This window comes from Nyctibius grandis, chromosome 6, assembly GCF_013368605.1.
Source record: "Nyctibius grandis isolate bNycGra1 chromosome 6, bNycGra1.pri, whole genome shotgun sequence".
Classification (NCBI taxonomy): domain Eukaryota; kingdom Metazoa; phylum Chordata; class Aves; order Nyctibiiformes; family Nyctibiidae; genus Nyctibius; species Nyctibius grandis.
In genome coordinates, this window is record NC_090663.1 from 79,861,869 (window position 1) to 79,882,286 (window position 20,418).

A 20,418-nucleotide genomic window follows, 5' to 3' on the forward strand; every position below is an offset into this window, starting at 1 on the left:
GTTTTGACTAGTCTAGAAACACTTAGGTAAACTTTCCAAACTTTTACTGCATCCCATTGACAAAAAAAAAATGAAGAAAAAAGATATTTTTTTCTGCAGAAGATTTGTAGCAGGTACTGCACATTCACATTAAATTTTATTTTTGTGATTTCACGTATACTTTCTTTCCTTAGTACCTCCTTCTATTTTAAATTATGATAAAGTTGCCATCCACAGTAAACACGTTGTGTATAAATTGCTGTGGGAAGAAAAAAAAGAAGAGAAAGTAGTTTTTGTCACTTGTTCTATTGTAGTTAAGGCTAAAAATAGATCTTACTGAATATAAAGCTATAGAATCGGTTCAAAAGCTAAATGCATCGCTGCTGTAAGATAATAGAATCACGTAGGTTCACATGGTGCTAGCCTAGCAATGTTTTTTGAAGTAAATTGCAGAGAAGGTATAGAAAGGATCAATAGGAGATTTACAGTAAAATTAAGAGAAGCTATATCTGCTTGGGGCCGAGGAGGGGAATAAAAAAACAAGCCATAAGGTAACTAATACAGACCCAGAGTGATGTACGAGGAACATATGCTTTGGATTCTACTTTGGGGAGTATGGGAGAATAATTTTGAATGGGACACATGAAAGCTGCTCCATCTGTTGCCCCTTCAACTAAGACAGTGCGATTAAAGGTTAGGATACTCCTTTTTACTTGAGAAAATAAGATGGAAGAAGCTATGTGGTAATGCAAACATAGGAGGAAAGCTGTCTCAAGTGCTTGACTAGTAAGGGAAAATCTTAACAGCTTTTTGTCTGGTATTTGTGCAGAGGATTTTCTGAAAATGAGGTTGGACAGTATAATCCTGCAATCAGTTCAACAGCTGAAGTGTGAGGTGCTTATGATGATGTGCAAGAAATGAGAAAGGCAGGTATAGAGCAACTTAATTAGAGAATGATCAGGATTTCAAAATGTGTATGGTTGTTTATCCTGGTTCCTCCAGGCAGGCAATTCAAGAACACCCTGTTGTGAAGAAACAGCTTACTGCTGAAATAGCCACTGCAGCACCTCTTCTTTGTGCTTCCCAATCAGTAATGTATTTTTTTTTCTTTTGGAATCAAATGCATAGGAAAAATCTAATTAATGTGGGGGTTGTCAGACTGAACTACAGTAATAACGGTGGCTGGTTTTGACTCATGTCCATTATGCTATTGTCTTTTTGTTACACGGTCATGGAATACTAGAATGTAGGGCTGGCTGGACAGTAAACTGGACTAGAGCCTGACAAAAGCCACACAACTGAATGTGTTCGGTGCAGTTTTCTACCTGTCTCATCTGGGGCTTGTTTTGTTTCTTTTTTTGTGGCTAGCATTTTCTCTCATGTCAACAAATACAATCATATACACAGAAAGCAGTGTCTGTTTCTTAACTTGTGTTGATGCTCTGCATAAATCAAGACAGAAGAAAGAAATTGATTTTGTCTATCTCCTAAAAGGTGGAATAATACCAACAGATTAAAATACCTGTAAAGCTACAAGAATTTCGGTTCAGTTGTATGCTAATATGTTCAGATAACACTGCTTGTAGAAGAAGATATATTTTTGTTTAACAAATAAATATTAATTTTTCTATGGCTAAGGAACCAGGTAGTTAATAAGGAAAGCTGAAAAGACTATTTCACCTTTCTGTACCTTCGGTTTTGTAAATGATTTAAAACTAACTTTGTAATTTTAATACATTCTGTTGCATATATAAACTTGTTAGCTTTCTTATTGTGGTATCCCTCTCCTACATGTTGCGTTTCAACCACAGACTTCTGAATATTTACAAAGTAAGTTATTATCCTAACTTTACAGGTATGGAAAATAAGGTGCAGTATACGTAATTCTCTCATTTCAACTACTAATAGTTTTCAGTGAGTCTGATGTGATGCTTTCATCTCATGCATTTGATATAAAGTGTACTTTCTTTGGCACCCCATACCTCTTCCTTTTTTTTTCTTTTTTTTTTTAATTAAGAAAGAGATTGAATTGTGGAAACAAAACAATGCGAATTTAATTGATGCTTAATACAAAGAAAAGCAGTGATTTTTGACCCTAATAAAAGAGAGCTTTTAAGCAACACCTGGTGGATGACAAATCCCAGGGGTAAATATAAATAACAGCAACTTAGACAACCACTCAAAAACTGGGGGTGGAGGAGGAGGGGAAATAGGGTTATTCATATAGGGTCATGGGACGGACAAAGAGGAATATAAGTGAGGTAGTTAATCAAATGCCTTAGGTGCCTTTATACTAATGGAAAAAGGTATGTTGTAAACAAGCAGAACTGGAAATATTACTGCACAGTCAAGGTTGATTTAAATGCTCTAAAAGATCTGTCAGGATAACTTGTATAACTGGTATGTTTAAAAAAAGAAGTAGCTTGTTTAGGAGTTGCTTTTCATATCGTGTGCTTGCTTGTAGTTCTAGAATAAACTAAAGAAGTTAAAGCCACTGAAAAATCCTTGAGTAAAAGATATACACTACATGTGGTGATAGTTTTACATGTGTGATACCTACTTAAAGGTTTGTTGGTGAGTGTTATCTTTTATGGACTGTAAATAAAACTACCTACCAACTACCCTATTAGACCATCTCGTGTATCTAACAGTTTACCTGCTTTGGCAAAGTATAGTAGTTGTCAGTAACAGAGAGATTTCCACACCTCTAAACCATGTCTTGCCCAAAATACAAATGTTTTATTCTACCAAACCAGCAAGATCAAGTGAGCTAAGCTTCTTTAAGATACCAAATGGAATTATCCAGGGTGTAGAATTTGAACAATAATATCTATGTAGTTGAAAAAACGAATAACAAAACAAATAGGAGATGAGCATCAGGTGGGAAAGCACGATATAAGCAGGAGTCTGTCAGTGACCACATTTCTAATGTCAAAGAGGAGAAAATAGCTAGTGGGAAGACATAAATTCGCTTTAATCAGACTGGAAAGAACTAGCTGGGAAAATGAATAACAACTTTTAAGATCATTTCATAGTCACTATCTCCAAATGCATGATATTTAGAAGAGGAGGAGAAAGAAGGACAAACTAAAAGCAGTAGACTTGGAGATAATGGTGACCTCAGGTAATTTGTGGGTAAGATTTCATGAAGACAAGTATAATGGAAGAAAGGAATTAGCTGGAAAGAACACTGAGATCTCAAAGCAGTAGATTAAATGTCCAACTTAGGGCAACTGAGCTCATCATTCATGTGTTAAACACTAGGAGGAAGGCTGCAGAAAAAAAGTGGATCGACTACTGAATGTGAAAGTGAGAGTAATGTGAAAATGAGGGCAAAACTGAAAGGTCAAGGTGCATTGTTCATGTTTCCTGTGAGGCGTGTTTTGTTTGGTAATAAGAAATAATTCCATACATAAGTTAGCAGAAGGAAGACAATATCCACCAAGTGTTGGTCTGCTATTCACTGGGGAGGAAAAACTGATAGCACTGAGAAACTTAAAATGTTCAATGTTTGTGTATATTGCCCTTTCTTAAAAAACAGTCATTTTGCAGTCAGCTAACATAATTAAAACTAGCAACAAAGAAGTAAGATTACAGGAAAAACATAGCCTGGACAAAAAAAAAAAACCCACAAAACCAACAAAGAATAGGTGAGATGTTTTCAAATTGTTCAGGCTATGAACTGTTACTGATTATCTTCAAAGGACTGGTTATCTTTATCAGAATGGCTGAAAATTCAGACTTGAAACAAAAAGATGCAGATTTAGTGCCTTGCTTTAAAAAGGGACAAAAAGGCTTTGGGGAATTAGAAGCATGTCAATTGACATGAAAAATGCTGGAACAAATAAACTATTTGCAAGGAGCTGGAAGATAACAAAGAGTTGAAAAACGGCAAACATGGTATGACATGGTTTGGTTTTGACAAATCTAATCTAACTTCTTTTTTGTAAGAGACAGAGCAATAGTGCTTGCGGATAAGGGATAACCGTAAATGTCAGTTTTGACTCCAGGAAGGCTTTGATGCTTATGTTACTCTTGCAAACAGGCTATGTGCAAGGTAGAACTATACTTGGCTGCATGCGAAGAGAGTTGGGTAACTCTACTTAGAGAGTAATTATCAGTAGATCATTGTCATACTGACACAGCACATCATGTTGGGTTTCACGGAGGTCTGTCCTGCATCTGTCTCTCTTTTCAGTGTGTTCCTTAATGTTCTGGCTGACTCATTAGAGGGAAGTGGTTATAAATTTTGGATACTACTGGCTTCCTTGTAATGACCCTTGTGTTATCCATGGGATGCAAGTAATAAGGCAAGAAGTACAAGGTTTACATTGCAGGAAAACAGCTTAAGGTTAGACACGTGAGGGGGAGGAGAAGATTTCCCCGCTAGAAGAATATTGAAGCGCTGGAATAAATTGCTTGGGGAGACAGAGTATTGATCACTGGAGGTCTTTAGGAATGCCTAGACTGGTGTATCTCAGGGATGACAGATGAAGAGCTAGTCCAGCTGTAGGTGGGGAAGTAGACTAGGTGACCTCTCCATCACTGAAAAACAGAACTGAGAGAGTTTGTGTAGAATAAATAACTATTTTATATTACGTGTTCAGGAAAATGTTTGTATTGTTTCCTGTACTCTCCTCCTCTTTGCCTTTGGTAGGGACGCAGATTTTTGTATGTCAGACTCTGAGTAGTTTAGAACATATTGTATATGGTAGCACATATGGCAAATATATTCCGTTTGAAAATACGTAGAGAGAGTCAAGCTCCTCATGGCAGCAGGTGTGAATGGTTTTCAGCTACAGTTGTCCTTTATAATAGCAGAGCTGTTTGCAAACTGTTCTCTGCAGTCTGACTATTACACCATAATATTTGCTCTTAAGGTTTCTGTCTTCTGAGATTGCGAGTAAGCCCACCAGCAGATCCACTGGCAATGCTTTTTATAGACAGAAATCACCTGTGTGTTTGGATGAGGCAGCAGGAGGTCTCTGATCAATACGTGGGGTCCAGTGTGCTCTGTTCAGGTGCCACCGCTGGCACTGGTCCTAAAAAACCTAAATAAACCCTACTGTTGTCTGGCCTGATGCCCTGGAGCTGGCTTTTGTGCTCTCCTCCTGGGGCTGCAAGCCTGCTTTACAATTGCAGATAAAACTCAGGTTGCTACAAGACATTGCAAAATCAGGTGCTGAATTGCACAAGACTTGCCTGCTGTTTCTAATTCACTGCTTCTGAAAAGGCCAGACCCTAAATTTACACCCGTGTGCTCTGCCTACAGCTTTCCCAAGAGGTGATTCTCAATTGTTATTTTTTTTTTTCTTTTCTGCTTTCTGCCTCTTCCTTCATCAGACTAACTGTAGTTGGACAGAACTGCTACAGCCAATTTGTTTTTCTGTGCAGCCTGTAAATAAATAATTTACTAGAAACAATAATCTATATTATACTCTAGTCCATGAGCGTGTGCAATTCCAGTATTACACTTTGTCAGAAAGTCATAACCAGTTGTAGTACACTTTTATCACGTTGAAAAATTCCAGAACGGGTACCTCAATAACCCCATCAAATCTATTGGGATGTACACAGGCATGCACACATCAAATTGCATCACTTCCCTTTTGCCACAGTTAGCCTTATTTTTATTTTTATTTTTATTTTTATTTTTATTTTTATTTTTATTTTTATTTTTATTTTTATTTTTATTTTTATTTTTATTTTTATTTTTATTTTTATTTTTATTGCATCGAAGTGTTGTATGCTTCACAGCCCTCGTATTTCTCGAATATTTCCACTGGTAGTTAAGGGTCCTGTGTATATGTTTTTCGGGATCTTGTTACCAGGATGAGCAGCTGGGTGATTAGTAAGAAGCAAAGGGCTGCATTACGTGTGTATAAAGTGCCAAGAATTGGGGTGATATTATACAGAAAGCAGTTATTGGAGTTGACCATTAGAATTTCCATTTTAATCATTAGCCAGAACGCATTACGAGGCAGGTAAATAAACTGTTTGCTGTCAGTCATCCACAAGACATAAATGCCTTGTCATAGGACAAAGTGAAACTCGCTAATCCACAACCAGTACTGCAAGTAGTTTGTAGAGATGCTCTGGTTTTTCTTTCTGTATGAGCACAGCTGCTGAAAGGCTTCTCGGAAAGAGGGTAATGCTTCAGCAGCTGAGCGGCAGGAAATGTCGATTTTATTAGAAGTGAAATTTACCTTTTCTTCTTTTATTGTGACCCGTGCCCCATATGCAGTTTGGAAAACAAAAGAGAAAAATTCAGCTATTGGTGTATGTCTGTCTTTGCTGAAGCTTCTAACAGTCTTTTAACAGCTTTGTCTCCACTGGCTTCATTCTTTTAAATGCCAGTTGGGACTGGGACACACACACACAGAGCCTTAATGCATTATACTCTGCTAACGAACCCCTGTGTTATTATAATATACAAACAAACACATGTCTGTAAGCTCATGAGGCCGTGGGGAGCAAGGTGGGGTATTTGCTGTCACTTATGAGAATTTTTTAGGTACAGATGATTAAACAAAACTTGGAGTTTTGCATTTTGTTTTCTATTCTTACACATTTTAAAGCTTTTATGTTTATTCCGTGAGCAGTGGAAGTAGTGAAAACCCTGTTGTGTATAGATCAGTGCCTTTAGGTACCTGTGTGCTTAGATACCTTGTAATGGCCTGGGCTCCCCTCTGTAATGTCTGTATGACACAATTCCTTGCCCTTTTCCTGTCATGCAGCTCCTCCAGCTCATAACTGCCCTAGAGAGCCTTCTCCTTCCCTGCGTGTCCCCCAGCAGTGGGCTGGGGTAGATGGAGCTTCTGCTACACCTTTCAGAGCTGGCAGAGGCAGCATCAGCTTTCCACTTACCGGTTAGGAATTTTGTTAGGTCTCCGTGTGTGATTTTTAGGCAAAAATCCCACTACTGGGATTACTGTGTTGCTGGCAAAAATTACTACAACATTGTGTAAATATAGTTGGTTTATTTACAGTTTCACTATGTACTTAATTTTCTGTTTTTTCTGATGCAACATAAATGGAAATTAGTGTCTTAAAAATTACATGGTAAACTGCTGTGATATATCATGCTGTAAGCCACCCATAAGAAGGAAAATGCTTGTTTGCTTTTCTAAAGATTGAGACTAGTGTTTGAAGAATTGTCTGTTTAGTTATACGCTAGGTATTGTTAAACTCTTTATATATAAATATATATGTACACAAAGATATCCATCCAATATATATAGGCATATTCCTCTATTACTTTATTCTTAAATAATTCTTTAGATCAAATGTGCAAATGAGCAGTCTCCTTGTAAACTCTGCGAGGCGATCGCATCTCATACAGAGGACAGCTCTGCTTTGTCTCTCTCACGTGAGGTGGATGTTGTATGAAGCTCTACTGGCAAATTTTGCCATTAGGATAATAAATTCAGGTAAAACTCAATGTAACCTTGATTGCTGATATCAGTTGATCAACTAAATCATGTTGCTGGTAATCACCAAATGTATTCATCCAAGGTGTTATGAATACATTTTTTCAGCATATGTTTACAATCCTCAAGGATTTACTTAAGGAATTACAATTCTAATGGAGTTTGCAGCTGTTTTCTGTTATCTGTGTGATTGCATACTGGCACTACCATTTCTTGTGACTCAGAATAGTGGCGTTAATATTAACTTATTTTGTAAATATCACATGTTAACTGTCTCATTGACAATGAATATTGCTGTCCTTTTTGAAATCACAGAATCAGTCAGGTTGGAAGAGACCTCTGGGATCATCGAGTCCAACCATTGCCCTGACACTACCGTGTCAACTAAGCCATGGCACTAAGTGCCATGTCCAGTCTTTTCTTGAACACATCCAGAGATGGTGACTCCACCACCTCCCTGGACAGCCCGTTCCAATATCTAATGACCCTTTCTGAGAAGAAATTCTTCCTAATGTCTAACCTGAACCTCCCTGGCGAAGCTTGAGGCCATGTCCTCTTGTCCTATTGCTAGTTGCTTGGGAGAAGAGGCCGACTCCCACTCTTCTACAACCTCCCTTCAGGTAGTTGTAGACTGCAATAAGGTCACCTCTGAGCCTCCTCTTCTCCAGGCTAAACAACCCCAGCTCCCTCAGCCGTTCCTCGTAGGTCAGACCCTCCAGACCCTTCACCAGCTTGGTCGCCCTCCTCTGGACTCACTCCAACACCTCAACATCTTTCTTGAAATGCAAATAGTCTTTAGAAAAGAAGATGTTCTGTGGTCATCTTGGCAGGGAGGTGCTGGTGAACTCAAGCAGGAGAGTGCCAAATTCCTAACACTTCAGAACTCCCAAAACCAGAGAGAGTCAGAGGAGCTCAAGTAGAGCATAAGAGCGACCTTACCTGATAGCATCAGGTAAGGTCGCTCTTATGCTCTACTTGAGCTCAAGTAGCTCTACTTGAGCATCAGCATCACTTGGAGCATTTAGCACCATTTTTAAAAATACATTTGGGATGTTTGCTTTACTTTTCTTGTGCTTGTGTCCTGTAGCTGTGGTTTTTAACTTGCAGCAGTGCCAATGAGAGATTACTCTTTCCAACCTGACAAATTACAAAAGTAAAAAATACAACCCAAACAGCGGATCCAGCCTCGTTCAGAGTGATAACATTGCACGTGGTCCAGACCAGAACAAGCACCCAGCACAGTGCCATTCTCTTGGTACATAAGAAAAACTTATGCATATGCAAAGTCTGAGCATAAATTATCTGCAGTTAAAATGTGCGGCTTGTGTGCCTTGGGGCAATACGGGTCTGTCCTTGGACCTTGCTAGCCAGCCCGAAGCAGTTTGTGTGTGGACAGACGTGTATCCCTGACCTGTTCGATAGCATTGGCCTGGTGTAGAAAAAGTGTGCTCCCCTGGGCTGGGGGGTCTGCCGGGCTGTGGTGGGAGCATCTAGTAGTTTAAAGTGAGGAGGAAAAGTTAACCGCTCAATAATTAAGGAAGGAAAGGGCGGGGGGAGCAGAAGAGGCTAATTTAATGTGCAGGGATTAGGAATGTGACAAATAACTGGTGAATTTGCTCAAGGAACCTGGTGTAGAAGCATTTGTAAAAAAGCAGGAGGAGGAAGCAAAGGTGGCTGTGATATTGTCTGCTTTTTTACAAACTTGCTTTGAAAAGAGCAGAGTTTGTAAGACCTCTGGGATCGTTCTTCTTTGCATCAGTGTCTATACCTGAAATACAAGTGCTAAACTATAACCTATTGTCGAGAAGGTGACCAAAAGGCAGTTTGTTAAGGAATTGTCATACTGATGTAGAAAAAGAAATGTGAGAGCTGTAGTAGTAGTTAAGGAGATTTCCAAATCAGTCATTTCTGTCATGAAATTTGAAGTATTTTGTGTTTCTCTAAAAGTAGCAGCACTTGGAGCCTGACAAATAGGGAGGGGTGTTTTTCTTATTTTTTTTCCCTTGCTTCTCCTGGCTTGCTTAGGAGGTGGGTTTTATACACTTGTTCTGTGTGTGTTTGTCAGTAGTGAATGCTAGTAGATGGATAGAGAAAAGGGAGCCCTTTTAGGGCTAAGCTACATTCCTGTTGTAACAGGCTTCAAACAATTTAAGTGGGGATATAACTGAATTTCCTATACACTAGAGACAATCAAATATGAGTAACACATTCATAAGAAACTAGGATTTATAACATCTTTTGCTCGTAGAACCACTCATTGTTATTTGGCATGTGTGTGTGTACCTTTTTCTTTTTTTTTTTTTTTTTTTTTTTTAGCCAGTATGTGGCATTCCACTGTGACTCTCTTTTCAGCCTTTGTGGACAACACCGCTGTCTTTCTACTTTGTTCTGTTGTGTCTTGGTATTTTTGTGGATCTAATCTAAAAATCTCAAGGATAATCATAAGCAGAACTTCACTATATATTTCTTCCATATGTGGTAAATCGTGTTTGCGTGGGTTCGGACAACTCGGTAGCAATCCTGAAGAATTCTGTGGGATGGCTCATTGTTCTGAGGACTCCTTACTTGCTAGAGAGCATGTAAAACATCTTTGCTCTGCATAAATAAGTCATTATATTACATTGCCATTAAAATGAATTCCATCAGTTAAAATACCTAATTGTGCTGTTTTCTCTAGAGACCTTTTATTTTTACTGGCTAATTAATTGTGTTGTTTTAAATCACGATTTCTATTTCAGAAACTTTCTGTAATGATAACCACTTTTATATCTGTATTGGATATAAAATTATGAAGATAAAGCTGTTATCCTTTCAGAAGGTAAAGAAAATCAACTTTTAATCTTTTGAGAGGCACTCTGCAAACTAAGCAATCTGTTACAACAATCTGTAGATGAATCGCCATTTACAGAAGTACTTTAAGACATTGTTAATTCCGTGTTGATTTATGTAATTTTCCTATGCAAGCAAGAAATTGTAGGGGAGTGGAATTACTAAGTCACATTATGGAGGTAAACATGACGTGACTTCTGGAAAATTAGCACAGCACTTACCATCTCTGAAAAGTTTCACTATTATGTTACTTGGCATCTACTTTGAACTCAAGAGAGATAAAATGGGAAGAATAGAAGTTTATCAAATGGCTTCTAAGGGTGCTTTAAGAGAAAGGCTTATCAATGTTTTGTCAATGCCACACTTTTCACTCAGCTTAAAGTAATATTATTAAGTCATTGAGCCTCATTTCTTATAGGCGTGTATATATATCTATAAGTGCGTATATTTTTCCTAGTGGAATTTAAGTTATGTTAAGATTCAGAAATACAAGTATTGTGGAGTGGAAAAAAGCAGAGCACAGGGAGAGAAGAGTCTGTGGAACAGCTTTTTATGAAGCACGATCAATGTGCTAGGACTCTTCTGCCTGGGAAGAAATGGCTCGGGGAGACTGGGATAAGTCAGAAGATTACAGATGGCATGGAGAAGGTGACTATGGCATAACTGCTCACTGTCCATTCCAGCACAGAAGCAAAAGGGTATCGAATGAAATAAGGATGGTTTGGATTTAAAACTACAAAAAGAAGTGATTTTTTTTTTCATGCAGCATGTAACTAAGCTGCAGAAGGCCTTGCCGCAGGATGTTGTGGATGCTGGAGGCTTAAATCAGTTGGCAGAAGACTTGGACAAACCTGTGGAAGTGTGGTCAGTTAAGGGGTGTTAAATGCAAAGCCTGAATCTCTGCTTCAGAAAGTCCCTGGAAGCGCTCTTTGCTGCGGTCCCCGAGAGTTCTGGGAAAATGTGGTTTGGTGCTTGTCCGGCGCTTACATTAGTCCTTAGACATCTGCTTTCAGCCCTGTTTGGAGGCAGGGTGAACCTTTTGATTTGACCTAATAGAGCCAACTACGTAGTAAAAGAGCTACGTACTGCAGGAATTAAGCAGGATGATTTGGGACTCTTTCCCAGACATGACGGTTAGCTTTTCTTGGTGGTATTCCCAATAAGTAAACACTGACACAAGAATGTTGTCAATGCTCCTAAGATATATTGTAGGCATTTGTTAGGGTCACGCAAATTTTAAGTGAGATTTTAATTTAAGATACCATTACCATTTCATTGTATCTCATAGTAACATTCATACTTGAAAAGTAACTTCATATAGAGAACTATGTGAGAAGAAAATTGGTTTTGATAGAAAAAGAGATGTTGCAGGGAAAATACCTTGACATAAATGGCTGATGGGGCAAGGCAGCATTCTGGTGGGGGAAGGGGTGGAAAATGTGGTCATTTCCAACTGCCTCCTTTCATTGTGGGGTTGGCATCACTTGGGAAAGTAATTTTAACCTCGTGGCTACTTTAATTTCCTGTTCTGTAAATTGGTAGCTGCTTAACTTCCCAGCTTAGTGAACAGTGGTTTTAGTTGTACTTCAGGCATCTTCTGAAAGAGTAACTAGCTGTGGAAGTACCAAAGAATTCTCAGTAGTCTTGTGCATCTGAAAAAAAAGGAGAGGAGGGCAGTGTTGAGGATTTAAAATCCATTTAATACCAAATACTTTTGGAACACAAGTATTTTGTACTTCCTTTTTGTACCTTTGGGGAAATTGCTCCCTAGTGTGATCACCTAGACTGCTCTGCTAGATTCCACAGTTACTGTCGGACATGAAAGGTGCATCACTCTGTTGCCATTTTGCATTTTTCTCAGTCAGAAAACCAGAAAATAACGAAGGTTCCACTAACAGTGCTTATGAATAATTTCTGAAGTGGGTTGTGTTCTTCCATTAACAGGCAAGATTTGCCTATATTCCAATTTAAATGCTTGTGTTTAAGAAAAGACTGGACATGGCACTTAGTGCCCTGATCTAGTTGACAGGGTGGTGTCAGGGTGTCCTGGTTTGGCCTAAACCAGGCCGATTTTCCTTTCAGTGATTTTTACTTTCAGCTAAGTCTCCTCTAAGTAACTGCACTTTCTGAAGCTAACTGCATGTTTTCGCAGACAGTGTCTGCTTCCAGGACAGATAACGCTCGAAGTTTGTAGTTATCACTGAGGCACCGGTAGGGATGTTGTGCAGAAAGGCTCTTGCTGTACTTGTTCTTGAGAGAAACCAAGGTCACTGCTGAATTCCTCACTGCTTACGAGTGAAGAGCCGAAGGGGGGGTCGCAGCTGCAGGGGGGAGCGGACAGGGCAGGTGACCCAAAATTGACCAACGAAGGTATTCCATCCCATACACGTCATTCTCAGTATAAAGCGGGGGGATCACGAGGGTCTCGCTTTCTTTCTGCTATGGCCGGTGTCCAAGGAGGACTCCGTCTGTTTTCCTGCTGCCCCCGATCCCGATCCGTGCATCCCTGAATCCAGCTCTCAACCGTCGCTAGGCCCAGCCTGGGCCTTCCCGGAGCCTGCCCTGCAGTGCCGGTGGTGATGTGGCTGACTTCAGGGGAGCTCAATCTTGGTTTTGTATATATATTTGTATATATTTGATTATTTCTATTATTGTTATTATACTCTTTTTCATTATTATAGTTTATTAAAACTGTTTTAACTTTCCAACCCAGAAGTCTCTCTCCCTTTTCCCTTTCCCTTTCCCTTTCCCTCTGGGGGGAGCGGGGGGGGATAACAGAGAGCATCTGCTGCAGGTTTAATAGCCGGCCCAGCTTTAAACCGTGACACAAGGCAACAGTTGGACTCGATGATCCCTGAGGTCTCTTCCAACCTGGTTGATTCTGTGATTCTGTGAAATAACGTGTTGACCAAAGTCTTCTGAAGATACATTTGTTCAGTAAAACAAATTAAAAAATATTATTATCGTCTTGAGTAAAACAAAAAATACTTATGATGTGCATACCTTTTGGACATATGCAAATAACAAATCTACAAAAGAGAGTAAACTGTTAGATACATATTTTTCTCACCTCTTTCATATTCTGAATCTTTTTACTATAATGCAGAAGTTCATTTGCCAAATGTATTTAAAGATAATTTAGTCAGTGAAACTTAGGGGCCTAAATCATTATGAAGTTTCCCCCAAAATAGTAGCATAGTGTGGACGTACTGGATAGACACGTGACAGTTATGTAGTAGCTATGTAAAGATACGTGTGAGTGCAGAGTGGAGTACCGATAAGGGTGTCAACAATGGCAAATTTCGGATTTTTTGCTGCGCAATGATATGCGTTGGTGTAGATGCTACAATCCTGAGGATGCAGATAATCCTTTTGCAGTAATAGGAACTTGGCAGGTTCAATATAAATAAAAACTAATACATCAAAGCCACTACCAAATGCCTCAGTCTGCTATTAAATTAATTTGCATTTCATTTGTGAAGGTATGGTGGAAATGTTGTTCTTTGTAAAACTGTTCTTCATTCAGACTTGAACTCGTGAGTTTTGATTATTTCATGTGTCTTTGATTTAGACTTTGTTTCATGACCAACTGTTGTTAGCTATTAGTTTCTGATAAGCAATAATAACTTTGGCAGAGACAACAGTAATGAAGTTCTTCAACTTTAGGCCAAATAGCTTCTTCTTTTTACTGAAGCAACATTTTTCCAAGTCTTCTAATGAGCCTTGAGCAACACTACATCATTTTAAAGTATTGTTATAAACTATAAGTTCATTAAAAAGTAATGTTGCCTGAGCAAGAATTACATCACTGTTCAAAGTGTCTCTGTTTCTGTTAGTCCAGTCTATGTCAGTTTTGTCTGTGGTAACTATTTAAAAAAATAACTTTGCATTTTAAGTTGATCATAGCTTCAACTTGAATGGCTGTATGGTAGTCAATGTGTTGACAAATGTATTTAAAATACTGATTTTTGTTTCGTGTTCCCTACAGGTGCATTCTGCTCCCTCTCTTGGGAATGAAGCCCCCTCAGCAGAGCCTCTTCCTGCTCGTGGATTCGGTAGACGAGGGCTGTAACGTTTCCGAGGGTGAACAGACTTCTACAAGTTTATCTGGAACAATAGCGGAGATTTTAGCTGGCCACTTTGAGTTCTTCCCTCCCTGGCTGCTCCTGCTGTGTTCTGCCCGCAAGCAGAGTAAAGCTGTTACAAAAATGTTTACAGGTGAGTACAGAGCACAGGAAGGGTTTGTTACGTGTGACTAGGATGTAGTATTTACAAGACCCTCAGTAATGGTTGAAAGCACTGATGAATGCTTAGTTCTAAAAAAATGACAATCACAAAAATGGTAATTCTAGAAAACACACATTCCAGTTTACTGAGGACTATAGAAAGTTTAAATCGGCCAAGTGTTTTAGAGCTAAACTATGTCTCTGCAATACATCTGCAAAGAACATGGCTGCTTTGAGTTTTCTTCTTGCTTTGCTATTTTTAAAAAGCTTTGAAACAGTGTAGGTGATTTGTAAGTGCATAAGTATGTCAGCTGCATACACCCATTCCTTACAACCTCAAAAGATATTTTTTTTTTCATCTCATTAAAATCTCTCCCCTTATTTTCAGAAAGTGGGGAATAACCTTTCAAGGTGGAACTTGAGAGGGGAACAATGTAGATGTGGATTCTCGGAGTATGCTTTTGGCAAAGGTTGCACAGCAGAAAAAAAAGCTTTACAGCTTCTTCATCCAGCTTTACTGTGTCATGAGAACATTTCTTCACTATAATGACATTGTTACTGGAAGTTCTCTGAAATTTAATAAAGGGCAATATCTAGACTGGATTCCAGGCTATGTAGAAAGCCTGTGTGTATCAAGGCAACAATTAGGACAAAAATGTGATTATAGAACATAGACCCATAGGCTTGCTCGTTTCCACAGTGGCAAAAGGTCAATGGGATAATTGCATTTTGGAACGAAGTACTGTATTAATCAGTGGCAGACATGAACACTGGTATTTGAGAGTATGTGAGAACTAAAGGAAACTTTGGGGGTAGCTTCACAGAGCTCCTTTGGATGTTCATATGGGAATAGTTTTGTCAAAGTTTGGCTGATTAGATACGTTGTCATTGCCAAAAAACAGACAAAACTTTCTTCAGAGCAGTTTTATTTCCTTTCCATTGAATCATATGATGTTTCAGACTAGTCCGAAAAAATTGCTGTTGTCTTCTAAGTATGTTTCCAGATGGAATTCCTGACAGGAAAAATCAGCAGAACTAATGGATATGCCTTTAAAATAAATTTAATTTAAATGAGTTAATTTCTCATTTCCACAGAGAATGACTTGATGAATAGCATAAAGGAAGTTGGCTTGTGATATTATAATCCCGTCTTCACTGTGGAGAAGGTACAGCAAATAAAGAATGAATCCCAAAATAATTGAACACAAATTGAGAAGAAATTTTAGAGTCTATTTGGAGGAAGTGGCATTTTTTTCCCGCTATGAAAGAAAACAGTGACATTACAGACAGTGTGATGGTTGCCCGCTTAATACTTTGTTGGATTATTTTCCGTTTTAGAGCCAATATTCAAGTTTGTGATATAGTGAGGATGTGAGGAGCATGGCTGAAGCTACTGTTAACTTCAGCTCTGTTGCAGTTTTGTGTTGTAAAACTTGAGATAATGGTCATTTCTCTTCCAGTTCTAGCCTGAAAAGGGTGGACTGACATTAACACTTCTGCTGGGGCAAACTCTTCTCCTCCTTTGTGGTATTTGAATGTTTACTTTTAGTTGAGCCAATTTATAAAGCTATTTAATTGCTGGGCAGGCAGAATTCAAGATCAATGATGAGTATTTTTTGCACTCATGACTGAAGAAATAAATAGTGTATAATGTGTGCTGCACTTTGGGACACTATTGTGCTGAATTTCTAATACTTCCGATTTCTCAGCAAATAAATGTTTGTAACCGTAATGATAATATAACTGTACATTTTCTTCAAATGTGTTTCTTTAATTTGGAACAAAAAAAAAATCAGTTTCGCTGTAACTTAGTAAGATAGATTGGAATCCTTTTAGGATTATTTTAGGAAAACATGTTCCACATGTAGTTTATTCTGCTAAAATTTTAGAGTACGATATGAAATGGATACTAACCAATATTAATTTGTTTACAATCCGTTTGTATCAGTTTTCACTTAAAATTTTCATGTGGTGAAAACCCCCTCCAGAAATCTACTGAAATGAGAGCTAAGCATATTCGTCAGAAAGTGTTATCAATGACTGGGATCAGGATTGCTGCAGGGGCCTGGTCCTGACGATGCTCTTTTTTTGGGTGTCCAGATGAGAGTTCTGCAAGCATCTCCTTAGCCAAAAATAGTGATGACGTGGAAGAAGGAGGCTGGTCTTTCTCATCCACTCTCATCTTGCCGCTGCCAGTGGTGAATACATAAGAATGAGAGAAGGAGAAGGGGTGTTTATTCTGGTCCTCTTTGTTCATTTTTGTTGGTGACTTATTTGTGAAAATTGAATAGTTGTGCCTGTGTCTGCTGCAGTTTGTGTTCTGGGCCCTTCTGTATTCCCAGATTCTGTAGTACCACAATGTGCTACAGATTTTTCCCCTTACTCAGATTCTCAGCTTTCATTAATTAAAAAAAAAAAAAAAAAAGTCTTGGCTCTTGTGGCTGCAGAGACAACCTCAAAAATATGAACCAAATGTAAAACGATGCCTGCATGAGTCTGTGGTCACCCTCCACAGTGAGTAGAAGCCAGCTGATGGAGTAAAAAAGGGTGACAGATAACGCGTGTCCTCCTGCCTTCTCTTGCGTGTGCACTGTCACCAACTGCCACATCATGCCTGTTTGTTTTTCTTAGGGACTTTTTCCCTAAATGTAACTATTCTCTGTCTCACGCCCAAAATTATCCACATTATCTCCCATGACATCATTTGCTGGCATTTGGCTACAAGTATGGACAGTCAAGCAGATACATGAAACACGGTCTTTCCACAATCTTTCTATTATAATATTAGGAAAAGATTCCTTCTGTTTCTAAATAACTGAAAAAGCCCTCTAACCTGAAAGTGGCACAGAACATAAAGGTTTTGGGTTTTGTGCTAATTAGCTCATAAAAATGCATCTTCTAAAATGAGGCTAAATCTTGAAAGCATAGCAGTTGTTCTTACAAAGCTAAATTCCTTTTTTAAAGATCCATCATAATAGTTTAGAAACTTTAGGCATTTTAAAATGAAGCAATTTTATTTAGATAAGTTTGAGTGAAAAGCAGATAATTTCTCATTAACAGCATAGAGGTAAATAGACAAAAGCATGTATATACAAATACCCTATTTATTCATTTCAAGAGGCTTTTTTAATAAGCATTTTCTTAATTTCTTCTTCTTTGCTACACACATAAATATCTGTGGCATCTGGCTTCATTATACCCATCAATTAAACACGAACATTCTTCATCCAAAGAATTCCTTCTCATGCATGAAGCATGAGTGCACCAATGTGGTACAATCCATGCAGATGTCACATCTCGGGGAGTGGTAGTTTCCATGAAGTTAATGTTAGATACTGGAAAGACACTGGAAACCACAATGAAAAGAATCAAAAGTGGACATGAAAAGGGTTCGGTTTAGCCTCGGAGGCAGCTTAAGCTCCATTCACCCACTTAAAGGCAAAAGCAGACAATCTGTCATTTATTTTTTCACTCTTTCCTTTTATCCGTCATTCAGTTCCAGACAGCCAGATATTATGAAGACCTGATATTTATCCAAACTTATTCTGGATTAGAAATCTTGGGAGCATAAGCCTTTCTCATATTTCTGCTATTTGCTGGTTCTGGTCTGAACAGATGCGGAGGGTTGTTTTTCTTGTAGCCTTTCCTAAAATTAAAAAGTAAGCAGAAATGTGAAAACTTTAGAGAAATATAGTAAAAATCACAACCCAGCTTCTCTGCACCCAAAAGCTCATACTGTTTGGTGGTTGAAGCTACTCAGGTAGTCGTATTGTTCAATCTCCAAATCAAATCAGTTGCCTGATTTGGAACCAAACCTTTTCTCATTAGCTGCCATTCAAGAAAATAAATGACATGAGACCACTTCAGGAGACATTGCTTCACAAAACAAAATTTCAGTTGTCCTCTAATTCTTCATTGTAGGTTGGAATTTATTTTGTGTGGTTTCATGTTACATTAAAGTCTTTATGGGAGTTGGGTTTTTACTATAAAAGATAATTTTTATATACTTATATAGTTGTAAAATTTACTTCTATAATATTAAAGCTTTGAAGAAGTTTATTTGTTGTTTTGGTTTGGTTTTGGGAAAAAAATTAATTTAGAAGGCTCAGGAAATAAACTGGGAGCTCTTAATTACTGTTTCCTTTCTTCTCATGACCACTTTCTTCTGATTACCACTGTGAAAGCATGATACTAGGGAATTTCATATTTCCTGGTAAAAAGTTGTGCGTGAATTTTGAACTTATTTGCTTTGTAATTAAAGAGGGAAGCCTAAATTGCCTTAAATGGGCTGTTACCCGCAAATCTAACTAAATAAACATCTGTGCCACGTCACGGAGCAGTGAGAGCAGCAGATTTCAGACTCAGTGTCTCTTAGCATCTGGGGTAGGTGCAGTGACATTTGTAATGTATAGTATACTGCAAATGCACTAAAAACTAAGTGTGCTGCTTCAGTTCTCAGGTGCATTTTACTCTGCTGGATACATTATTCTTTTTGAGCAGGTGTGCATAAATGGCCATAGAAATACCTAATTTAATATATGCTTAGATCAGCAGTGGAAATTAATAATGCCAAAACATTGCCATGTTTTTAATCAATTAGTTTACTTTAAAGTTAACAATTCAGTTAAATATATTAAAAGGTATTTAAAACTTTTGAAATTTACTTATGGAAATGTATTTAAAGATATGAAAGCAGAAGGATATTTTTAAGTATTTACTGAAACCTGCTAGTTAATAGTTTATTTTTTATTCTTAAAGCTTGAGAAGGTTGACAGACATTAAAAGTATTTATATAGCCAAGATACTTTTTTTTTTCCCTTTGAATGACCCTTGATCTTGCCAAGAAATACATTTGGAACCGATTTGTTTACAGAACTGCCAGGAATTTAATAAATTGTGAAAATCCATATTGGAGCTCCCATTGGGTTGAAGGTGATGTGTTGTAAGAAAAATTTTAACAATGCAAAAAGCAGGGTCGTGGGACTGCCAGTTCTGTCTACTGTGCTCCTGTTTTGCTGAGCTTAAGTAGTTCATGGGAATGCATCTGAAACAAAATGAGCTTTCTCTTAATTTTTGGTGCTTCTTGTCCATGAAAGTGACTTATTGTATCTGGTGGGGTTGAAAAGCAAGTTTGCACGATCTTTGTTTGGAAATGTAAAATGACCTCATTTAGATAGATGTTTGGGCAAAAAAACAGGGCTTTGTTTTCCTCCTTCAAGCTAGCAACAAGAATTTGAGACGTAAAAGAAAAAATAATTCTATCTATAAGGCCTTTTTTGAATTACTTGCTTATTATAGTATGGCATGGTGCAGCGGTTAAAGTTAACAACATACTTCTGTTCAAAAGTCTGTTACAATGGCAGTTTGTTAATCCCAGCCCTTAAGGAGTTTATCCTCCCTGGGACGTGTGAAGATCTGTATGAGCATAGTGTGCTTCTTGCTATACAAACTTGTTTTCACATATGATCTATAGGATCTCATTGACAAGGAATATTTGGAAATACTGCAAAAGAAAAACAATTTTTAGTTTCCAGGAACATACCAGCCAATCAAATTGTTTAAATTACTTACTTCTGGAATATTCACTGCTCTGAAGTTTTCTGAAATTTATTTGCTTGGCTGAAGTGCTTAGACATTTGGTACGTCTCAGGTGAATACAGAGTAGGGCACTATTTTTAACCCTAATATGGAACAAAGTAATGATACAGCCTCATTTAAAGGGAAAATAAAAACACAACAGCACAAACCCTTCCGTTTTTTTTACTTTTTTTGGAGGGCTTGGGGTTTTGTTATCACATCCAAAAGGGTTTTGTTCACTTTCCCACCCATTTTGGGAAGCAGAATGAAAATTGGTATTCAAAGACCATTGCAAGCTAAGCAAGAGTCTTTTGCTTTTGAAGCACACATACAGGGACTGAGATGCTTAAACAGTTATCTCTGCAAGTTTTCATATG

The 20,418-nt window shown here is 38.1% G+C and overlaps 1 protein-coding gene across 1 annotated transcript in view; it reads left to right on the top strand.

Annotated features, from left to right (window-relative positions):
* The window catches only part of ANKRD50 (ankyrin repeat domain containing 50), a 45,123-nt gene that overhangs the window by 12,870 nt on the left and 11,835 nt on the right, over positions 1–20,418 (top strand). Inside the window, exon 3 of the mRNA XM_068402938.1 lies at positions 14,227–14,456. Within this exon, the coding sequence (XP_068259039.1) occupies positions 14,227–14,456 (230 nt within the window). The remainder of the gene's footprint in view (positions 1–14,226; positions 14,457–20,418) is intronic.